The sequence below is a fragment of the Ursus maritimus genome, unplaced genomic scaffold (genome assembly GCF_017311325.1).
Source record: "Ursus maritimus isolate PB19 unplaced genomic scaffold, ASM1731132v1 scaffold_2, whole genome shotgun sequence".
In the NCBI taxonomy this organism is placed as follows: Eukaryota; Metazoa; Chordata; class Mammalia; order Carnivora; family Ursidae; genus Ursus; species Ursus maritimus.
Window position 1 is genome coordinate 1,222,969 of NW_024424452.1, and position 10,268 is coordinate 1,233,236.

The 10,268-nt window shown below is 64.4% G+C and overlaps 1 protein-coding gene across 3 annotated transcripts; it reads right to left on the reverse strand.

Annotated features, from left to right (window-relative positions):
- Nucleotides 1-7,201: 7,201 nt before the first annotated feature.
- PSMG3 (proteasome assembly chaperone 3) lies at nt 7,202-9,063 on the reverse strand. Of its 3 annotated transcripts, none has more exons than XM_040634673.1 (3): nt 8,972-9,063; nt 8,282-8,518; nt 7,202-7,712 (listed from the first exon to the last, which is right to left on the reverse strand). In XM_040634673.1, the coding sequence occupies exons 2-3, from the start codon at nt 8,495-8,497 to the stop codon at nt 7,560-7,562; spliced, it is 369 nt and encodes a 122-aa protein (XP_040490607.1). In that variant the 5' UTR covers nt 8,498-8,518; nt 8,972-9,063; the 3' UTR covers nt 7,202-7,559. The 3 variants fall into 3 exon arrangements, with proteins under 3 accessions (XP_040490607.1, XP_040490608.1, XP_040490606.1); XM_040634674.1 differs by having other exon boundaries at nt 8,994-9,054; XM_040634672.1 differs by lacking the exon at nt 8,972-9,063 and adding an exon at nt 8,701-8,965.
- Between the last annotated feature and the right edge of the window lie 1,205 nt (nt 9,064-10,268).

Genomic DNA, 10,268 nt, shown 5'->3' on the forward strand with positions numbered 1-10,268 from the left:
AGGTGCCCTCACCTGCCTGCGCCAGATGGCCAGGTGGCTTCTGCCCGGACCCCAGGCAGGCGGGAGGGGCTTGGTGGGCTGGGTTGCTGTTTGCCTAAAAGCAGGTGAACTTATATTGTGAGAATCTCGCTCAGTCCCCAAGAGGTGCATTGGAAACATTGCTGGGGTTGTGGGGTCACGAGAGGAGGACAGGCAGGTCACTGGGCTCTGCTCGGGGGTCTGACTCGTCCTGCCCGATGCCAGAGGCCCCTTTGGCTCTGTCTCTGGGGTGGGTGTCGGGGGGGGGCGCCATGCTCTGGGCACAAACACGTTCATGCTGCCGCCGCTGTGGGCACCAGAACGAAAGGTCTGCTCTGTGCCCTTGATGGGATCACACGTTCATGTCCTTTGTGCCCACCTAAGGCTCCCTGCGGCCTGGGGCGATGATGGGTCAGGGACTGAACTGTTGGGATGACTGATCCCGTCTCACTCGGAGAGGTTCATCCACATGTCCACGGTCCCCAGGAGTGTGGGAGGCTGCAGGCCCAAGCCCTGGACACACCACCACCCTGCTCCCCACCCCTCCACCCACACCGCCCCCACCCCCCCGGGGAGCCCCCAGCAGGCCTCCTCTGAGCACTGACTTCTTTCCCAGTGCTCTCCTTGTCCTGCCAGCTAAGATATCACCATTCAGGCCTGTCCCCCCTTGAATTCCCACCTGGAATTCCTGTCTACCTGTTGGCTTTGTGCTTGCTGCCTGCCCTCCATCAGCGGGAGCTTCTGGAACCTGTGCAGGGCCCAGCCTCTGTCCGGCCAGCCCTCTGGCTGTGGCTCTCACCCGCTCTGGCTGGGGCGGCAGGTGTGGTCTAGACCTCATCCAGCCAGAGTAAGTTTGCCCTGTGTGCCCCGATCCCACCACCTGCCCTGGATGCCAGGAGCATGGGTCAGCATGTGTGGAGACAGCACCCTTCACTGCCCCTGGTGGCAATGGCTTGGGGACTTTGAAGGGCAAAGACTCAGCTATGCGGACATGGACGGGGCTGGCAGGGGCCCAGGGAACCCGCCCATGCCACAGGTGGGGAAACGAGGTCCTTCCCAGGCTGACGCTGGGGGGACTGAGCATGCGGCAGGACGCACTCTGGTCAGATGTCAGGACTGCCTAGCTGGAGTCTGCATGGCCGGGCCTTTGGGAGTGTGCTGAGGGGCCCTGGCTTTGGGGAGGCTTGAGGCCGGGACCCTGGACCCGGACGGAAGGACTTCCGAAGCTCTGCCCTTTCCTCAGAGGCAGAAGCACTGTGGGGGGGTCAGTGCTTTCTGACAAGGCCGGTTGTACCCCAGGGACAGGCCCAGGGGCCTTCTGCCCCTGCAGCTCTGCCAGTGACAAGTGGGGGCCAGGGGTCTGTGATCCCAGGATGCCCCTTCTGCCCAGGGCCACCCCCACTCTGATGGTGGAGGCCAGGCCCAGTGTCACTTCTGGGTTGTTCCTCAGCTGCCCTACCCTGAAGTTTTCTGGTTCAGCTGTTGCCCCCAGAAAGGCCTCCAGGGATCCCTGGCTCGGAAGCCTCCCCGCTCCACAGCCTCTTGCACACTGTGGGACGACGTGGCTTTGCTCAGGGGCCTTCCCATCAGCACCAGGCCATGCGTGCATTTTAGAATCCCAGGCCTCCGGAAAGTGGAGGCCTTCTTCCCTCCCCACCCCTCTTTCTCCGGGTCCTGACCTGTCGCTCGAGGCAGCCTCGGCCCCCAGTGCCTTGCTCTGCCCATGGCCTCGGCGGGCACCTGGGCAGAACCCTTCACCTCTCCGGGCCTCTGCTTTCTCGTCTGTACCGATGAGTCTGGGGTTCTCCCACCGTGCCGTGGGGTACGGTAGGCAGGTCCCTGCCGTCACTGGGGGGCTGGGACACCCCCCTTGCCTTGCCCTGAGCACAGGGAAAGGCCTGAGCCCCTGGCCCTCCCGGGCGCTGCCAGGGTGTGTGGTGGAGAGCCGCGGGAGCCCAGGTGTGGGAGGCACGGGAGACGGAGGGGAAGGAGCCGGGCCCTGCACCACAAACAGAGAGCTGGGGTCCAGCACCAGGGGCGCCAGGCCAAGGAGAGCGGACCGTGCGGCTGCCCCAGTACGGCCCCGCCCCCGGCAGCCCTTGTCGTGGCCCACGCACGCTCAGCAGAGGTGGCCCGGCCGGCCCGGCCTGATTTCCCTGCCCGGGGCTGGACGCTGACCAAGCCCAGCACAGGACAGACCTGCCTGCCCAGGTCCGGGCAGCTGGGGACTCTGACCCCTGTTTACAGTGACCAGGTGACTAGGCCCCAGGCAGGTCCTGGCAGGACTGGGCTGTAGGTGGCTGAGATGCTGTGGCCGGTGTCAGACCTGTGTCCTCGTCCCCATGCCTGCCTTTCACTACTAGTGACCCAAGGCCCATGGCTCCTTACTGCTGGCCCTGGACCTCCTTCTGGACCTGCCCTGCCATGCCGGCCCCCCTTCTCAGATGGCCTGCCACCTGGGGACATTTCTGAAGGCCTGTGGCTCCTTCCCTGCCGCCAGCCCTGTCCAGCGCCCCCTGGCAGGCAGAGATGACAGGTTGGGGGAGGGCGGTAGGGGCATCAGGACCCCAGGCTCCCCCAGGGCGGCCCCACTGGGGTCCTTTGGCTCTCCCGGGGGTGCCCCCTGCTGGCGTCCAGGGAGTGGCCAGCAGGGTTTGCCTCTGAGCTTTTGTTCCGGCCCCCGAAATGGCCCTTGACTCAACCGATAGCCACTGTGGCTGAGGCTCCTGGGGGTGACTGGACTGGGGCCACTTTCAGCTGCGGGTCCTGGGCGCTCAGCCTTTAAGCCACTCAGGTGGGAGCTGGGAGAAGGGGGGAGCAGCGGTGGGGCCGTGGGGCTTCTGCAGGTAATGGAAGGAACCTACCATCCTGTGGGCCGCAAGCCACTTCTCCCCTCCTCTGGGCCCACAGCGGGGACCGCATGTCCCTCCCTCTCTAGTCCTAGGATTCCCCGTGTGGTGGGCAAGCAGGGAGGCAGTGTCTCCTGGAGTCCAAGACGCCTGCTTCTCACTGGGGTCAGGGCACTGGGCCCTAGAGCTGCGGGAGCAGGGCCCCAGGTCGGACACACGGCCTGGGGCCCTGACACAGCCCTCACTGTGTCTGTGACCTTCCTCAGTTTTCCCCGCTATTGGAGCCCCCACGTGCAGCAGGTCGGCACCCGTCTCCCTCCCGTAACGGTGGGCCCAGGTCCCTGCGGCCCAGGACTGCTCTGCTGGACCAGCTGTCTCAGTTGGCCCGCTGTCCTGACAGCCAGGTCACTGTCCAGGGGCTTCTCTTGGCTTCTAGGCCAGTCAGCCCTGGGGGGACCCCAGGCGGGATCTCGGGGACTTCACTTCCTTCCTCCTGGGGCTGTCTGTCCTTTCTGCACTGCCCATTCCTGGCCCGTGTCCCTCCCCTGTGCCAACTCCCTCCCCCAGGCCTGTTGCCTCAGTCCCCAGAGAGGAGCTGCGTGTACCCGGGGCCTGCCTGTACCTGCCTGTTGTTCCGGAGCCAGCTGCCAGTCCTGGGTGCGTGCCTGGGGCAGCCCTCCATGCGAAGCTGGGGCAGGGGTGCTGGCCTGAGACCCTTTTTGGTTACCAGGCGGCATCCGGGGCCTGGCAGGGCCCTGTCCTCTTGGGTGGAGAGGGGGTGGTGCAGAGAGCCTCAGACTCTCGGAATTTCAGGGTGTGACGTTTTCTCTCCAGGAGTCCCTGCCCACTAGAGTGAACGGGACCCAGCCTGGCCCCCACACCCCTCCTGTGGGCGTGCACACAGGCACACACGTGCGTGCCCACACTTACCTCCCTGCTGGCTCCTGCAGCCGTCTGATCGGGCCCCTCGGGCAGCTCTGTCGCAGGGCTCCAGGCCTGGGAGCGGGTAGCTGGGAGTCCAGCCCCACCATGGGGCCTCCAGCCCTCCGTCGTTCCTCCTCACAGCTGCCTGGGTCGCTCCAAGAGAGTGTCGCTGCTGGGGAAGCACTGGCCTTTCCCTGGACCCAGAAAACTTCTCCTGGCCACCACCCACCTTGCCAGGCCAGCCCTGCAAGCCGGGGTGCAGCCCAGGCCACACCCTCTGCCCTGCCCAGACTCTGGGACCGCCGTCCCTGCCGTCCCTCCCGTCCACTGTCCGGCAGGGGGTACGAGCCGGCCTCAGAGTCTCTGACTTCCGGGTGTGGCCTCGGGGGCTGCATCTCTCCCGCCCGTGGGGGTCCGATGCCCCCTCCTACGGTGCAGTGAAGGGTAGACGGGTGGGGGGGATGGCATGTCTGTCTGCCCGCCTTCACCGAGGGATGGCCTCCGAGGGGCCTCCTGCAGAGATGATGGAGAAGACGGTCAGCCGCCAGCTGCTCCCGCAGGAGAGGCCGTCCCTACCATCTCGTCACAATCTTGCCGAATCAATGGGCCCGCACTTCCCACCGAGCCTGCCTTCACCCCCCACACGGTGGCTTCTGTCCGCTTGGGCCTGGGGCAGACTCTGAAGCGTGGGGCTCCCCCCGCAGTCAGTCCCTGCTCACTCAGGGCCCTCTGATGTCACACATCCATCAGGCATCGATCTGGTCACTCACCCGCGTGCCCCTCTCCTGCCAGTGTCACTCCAGGGCGCTAAGATGCCCACGCTCCGCCGGTCCTGCGTGCAGCTGTCTGGTTCCACCAGTTCGTTGTCGTAACTGGTTTGGGAGGATCGGGGGCTGCGAAGCCCTGGAGCTGCTCCGAGCGATTGCCACGAGTAGCCTCCCTGCGTGGCTTCTCTCGCTTGCCCTCGGCTCCGAGCCATGTGCCCGCGTGCACTAAGGAAAGGGAGGGGGTCTGGGGGCCTGCGCGCAGCTCAGCGGAGCACTGCGCTGGGCAGATGGCACCGTCGGTCCGAGGAGCCCCTCTAGCAGTCGGGGCTGCAGGTGAGCCCTACGTGCGTTCGTCCCATCGGCCTGCGAATCGCTGGGAGGCGTGGTGGCAGGTTGATGGCTGGGTAAGCGCCGTAGGCAGCTTTCCGAGTGTAGGAATAACCATCTCCCCGCCGCGGACCCCCGCCCCCCTGCGAGAGCTGCGGCTTCACGGACCTCCTCCTGAATCGTCGCAGGGGGGCGCGGAGCAGAGGGCCCAGCGCCTTCCCACCCAGTCCCGTGCCCGCATTGGTGAAGCAGAGCGGTGCCGTGACAGTGTGGTGTCGGCCTGTGCCTTCCACAAACCACCAGACCCCTTCCGGGAGCTGTAAGGGTGTGGCACGGAGAAGGTGCTGGGGGCCCTGCTCTCAGTTCCACGCCGGGTCTGCCACCCTCTGCCAGGTGGGCCGCCGAGGGCCCTGGGCGGGCACCACCCTGATCTCCGAGCCCTGTGTCTGCAGGCCCGTGACCGCCGCTGCCCACCTGCCTCTTCTTCGGGGCGGCTGCGAGGGGTGGGAGTGTTGCTCCTTCGCACCCAGTCAGACCACTCGCAGTGAGGGGTCCCATGCCCGAGTTCAAGTCCCGGCTCTGCTGCGCTGGGGTGGCTGGGGGATGCTGCCTGTTTCCCTTTCAGGAACACATGGAGGACAAGAGGAGTGACCTCCCCGGGTCTGAGTGAGGACTACTAGCGCACGTGCGACCCGGGCCGTCCCCAGAGCCTGGTCACCGTGACAGGCAGGTGTGCTAGTCCCACAGAGACGCATTTAAGGACCAAACCAGAACATCGAGAAAGCTGCAAATCTGGACCCAGACTCAGAATGGGACCCTATCCCTGCCTCAGGTTCCGCGCTTGTGAAACTGGAGGAGTTGTGATCCCACAGCACAAACCCCTAATTTTTAGGTAACAAGCGTTGGGTAACCGCTGCTCTGAAGTTAGTCCGAGGACGCCACGTGCTAGGGGGGCCGCTTCTGGTGCTGGGGGGGCCGCTTCTCCAGCAGCTGGGGCCGCCCCTCCCACTGAGGTCTCGCCGGCCCGACCCCAACCGTCTCCACATTCCAGACGCGACTTTACTCCTCACCCGTCGTGACACCCCAGTGCTGGGGGGTCCTCGTGTGTGTGGCCGCCCCTTCCCTTCTTTGGTCGGCTCCTGGGCCTTAGAACTTGTGCTGGTCCCAGTCCCCGAGAGGCTCACCAACCGGGGTTCAGGGCACAGGATCTAACTGGGGGGGTTGCCAGTGTGAACACAGGAGGGGACGGAGTGGGTCTGCCTGAGAGGTGAGGCAAAGCTGGCCACAAAGCAGTCCTGTGTCTCTGAGGGACGGGCCTGCCTCAGTTTCCCCTAGGGTCCCCGAGCATGCAGGCACTAGCGGGGGCAGTGGGACCCTGGTCATCTAGGCTCCCTGCAGCAGCACGAGGTGCCTTCCCCGTTCAAGCGTCAGCGCCTCCTATGAGAAGCCTGGCAGGATTCCCACGTGTGACTCCCGCAGTCACCATCAGCCAGTCTGTGTCCCCGGCAGGACAGGGCTGATAGTGACCCCACACAGGCAGCGTCTGCTGAGGGAATGAGCTCTTGAACAGTTTCCCTCGCTCCCATCTTAGCAAACTCACTTGTAAACCAGACGGGCGGCTCGAGCCAGTCCTTCCCATCGCCTTTTCGAGAGGAATTTCTAAAGTTGAAACCCTCAGGGTCTCAGAAGCCGTTGGTTCTAAGGGAAACTGAATAAAAAGTCCCCTTCTGGTCTCATGAAGACATGGACAGCACCCAGGGTGTTTTACAGAGATCTCGTATAACTTTATTTTTAAGTCATCTCTACGCCGACCGTGGGGCCCGAACGCACAGCCCGGAGGTCCAGAGTCGCACGCTCCACTGACTGAGCCGGCCAGGCGCCTCTCCTTACACAGGGACCCCAGCTTCCAGACCCGGCGCCCTCATCCCATCTCCGATCCTCCATGGGGCGGGCTCACACGGCACACCGAACCCCCCAGCTTCTCGTTCGGACAGTGACGCGCCACGGTGGCTAGGGGGCGACGAGGATGAGCCCAGAGGGTCGGAGCTGCTGTATGCCAGGGGCCCGGGCAGTGAGGCCACCTTATAGTCCGAACGCCTCCCCATTAACTGCCACGCAGCGAGACGGTAAGAAACGTTTGCGGAATGGAAGTTAACTGCTGTCTGGCAACCCAGACACACTCAGACAAGTCGGAGGAATAGGAGCAAGAGAAGTGTGCACAGAGCGTGTGAACCTTGCCAGATAAGGTTTCCTTCCCCTGCAGGGCGCCGAACCGAACGTTAGCTCCTCGATATTGACAGGAAGGGTGGTGAGGGATTTTGGGATACGCATTTATTCTGAATAAACAAAATGCCCTTCACCAACAGATACTGCACACAGAGCGCCAGGACTCATACCCGATGACTCCTCTTTCAGTTCTCAAATACACGCAGCTATTCGGACCCTGGTGAGAACTGTTCACAAGCCCCCAAGACACACTCCGCAGCTTTCCTCCACCCAAGGGTAAGTTAGCGCCCAGAGTAAGAGTTGGGCCGGGATGTGCGAACTTCTGGCTTCTAAAAGCTAAAGCCAGAGTTCCTCCTCCTTCCTGACCGAGGGAGGGTCTCTGAAACAAGAGGGTGTCTGCATGTCCCCTCGGCCCGCTGAATAGCAGGCGCGGCTGCCGGCTCCAGGGTCACCACACCTGGCATGACTGGATCACCTCCTTCAAGGCCTTCAGCCCCTCCACGCTCCTGTCCTTCACGGCCATGGCCAGGAGGACTGCTCTGTTTCCAGCTTCCTGAGACACGAACGTCACCAGGTTCTTTGCAAAGACGTGGATGAGAGGCTGGTAAAGGGAAGGAGAGAAACCATTTTAACTGCAACAAATCTGTTTTCCCCTAGCGCCATCACAGAGTGTCCCCTAGGAACCTGACCGGCTTCCCGCACCCCCAGTAAATCACCCCCCCCACCCAAGCTCAATGCAGCCATGGTTCAGTGTTCAGCTAGCCTCCAGAACACTCCAGTCCTAAATAAAACGCTGAAGAGGCACGTCATAGTCATTTTCTCGGTGCCTTCGGATCCTTGGTCTCTTCTGGCTGTCATCTAGAAGGAATCACGAAAGGTATGCTGCAGGGCTGGGGTGGGGTCTGTCGGATCTCACTCCTTGCTCCAAAGTAGCAGGAAAGGGTCAAACCTTACAAAATCAATACCCCTGCCTGTCTGCTAGATAAAACATGGAAGGGCTGGGAAAAGCAAGCACCAAGGGCAGGCAAGTGCCCTCACAGCTGCGTAGGTTTCAGAAAATGCTGTGGCCCCCCTCGGGCTCCGTGGCCTTCCCACCAGCCCCTCCCCACAAACCGCAGTCACACAAGCGGTTTTTCCTCCAGCGTGGGGACCCCTTCCCAGCCACTTTACCTCGTCCTGCCCAAGAAGGACTTTCGTGGTGAGCACGGGCTTGCTGATGTCACTGGCCACGGCGCTGGGCTCCAGGGAGACCAGGGTACCCATCTTCCCGAACTGGGTCACCACGACCAGGATGTGACTGCTGAAGGCCGTGCAGACCACCTGCGTGGGGACCCCACACACCACTTCCGTCTTCTGTTTGGATACCAGCAAGGGTTTGCCTTCCATGGATGGGTCTCTTCAAGGACACTTCAGTGTTTAGCAAGGAAAGAGGAAGGAAAAGAGAGTAATTCAGGCCACCCGCGTCGGAGGAGGCTCGTGGCTCCAGCATGAGCACCATCTGGTCCTCAGCAGCAGCACAAGCGCGCCCACGCGACCGAGCGCCCGTGCACGCACGCCGGCTTCACCCGCACCGCTCCGGAACCGCTCACCGGCGGACGTGTGCGCACGAGCGGGCTGCGCCGGGAAGCCGAGCCGGCAGGGCACTCGCAGCTCTGTACCCCGGACCGGGAGCGAGCGCCGCAGGTGCACACGCCCGGCTCCTGCAGGTGGCCGCGCCCCGGCCGCCCTCTGAGCTTCCCTTTCCGTTTGGGTAAACGACCGCGCCACGGGATAGGGCAGCAACCTTCGCGCGGGCGACTGGCCGAGAGCGCCGGGAGGCGGGGGGCCCCGCGGGAACGCGCGCCCACCCACCCAACGCACCCGCCAGGCCTCCTGCGCTCACCGCGCCGCGCCCGGAAGTGACGCCCATGGGCGACGCGGGCCCGCCCCCGCACGAAGGCCCCTCTCACCTACGCCACGGCCCCTCCCACCGGAAGTGCGGTGGCGGGCTTCCGGTCCCGGCAGGGCTTCCGGCGCCGGCAGGGCCTCCGGTGCCGGCGGGGCCTCGGGCTCCCCGAGCGGCGGGGTTAGGCGCTCCCGAGAGGGGCCGGCTCTTCGGGGTGAGGGGCTACAGTCCCCACCCGCGGACCTCGGCCTCCCGGCCTCCGGCTGCTCCCCCCGGGTGACCTCGGCTGTCGGGGGGCCGCCTGGCTGTGGGTTGCCTACAGTGGATTGCCGAGCCGGCACCATCCAGAGGTCGCCCCACGGAGAGCGGGCCGTAAGGGCCGCCGCCGCCGCCCCGGGCACAGAGACCTGGGTGTGGCCGGCGGTCGTGCCGGGGGCGCGGGGGATCCTGCCGACCCCGGGGGCGGGGCGGCGCGGAGGCCTCACGGCGGTCCGTGGGGGACGAGCCCTCCGCCCCACTCTTCCGGGGCCCCCAGCTCTGCACGGGCAAGCCCTCCACCCCACTGTCGCGCGGGCCCCAGCCCTCGGGCGTCCATCTGGGCCTCCCATCGCACATCCCTCAGATTCCTCAGGCCCCTGGTGAATGCCAGGCCCGTGGTGGGTGGTGGGTGGCAGGCACTGCGCCAAGTGCTCTGTGCGGTGACTCCTGCAGTCTTAACCCCGTCCTGCAGATCGGCTGTTTAGGTGCAGAGCTCGCCACAGGTCGTCAGGCTGGTAAGGGCTGGATCCCGGCTTTGGACGCTGGCCCTGTCGCCCTTGATTTCCGGCCTGAGGGCTCGGAGCCCAGGTACCCAGGTTCGGGGCAGGAGGGGGGACCAGCGTGGCCCCTGTGGCAGGACGAACTCTGCCCCCCTCTTGGGGATCTTTGACAGCCCCCTACGGCTCATCCTCCCTTTCAACAAGCTGGAAGTGTTGGCGGGCAGGGGGCGTCTCGTGCTGATGCTGCTGCAGCTTGAGCCTGCAGGCCCCTCCTCGGGGGAGTAACAGCCCTTCAGAACCCCGCACCCAGAGGCCTTGCCGTCCAGTTTCCTGACCGTCCGTGCGGGGGTGCCTTTCCCCTCGACCTGGTCCGCCCACCCCACTGAGCCCCTTAGGAAAGCCTTGGCATCCCTGATCTTTGCTCCCTTTTCTTGTGATTGAATGACTCCTTAGACAATCCGTGTCAAGTCCAATGAAGCCTACGCCTTCCAAAACGATTTTTGTGGCTTAAAAT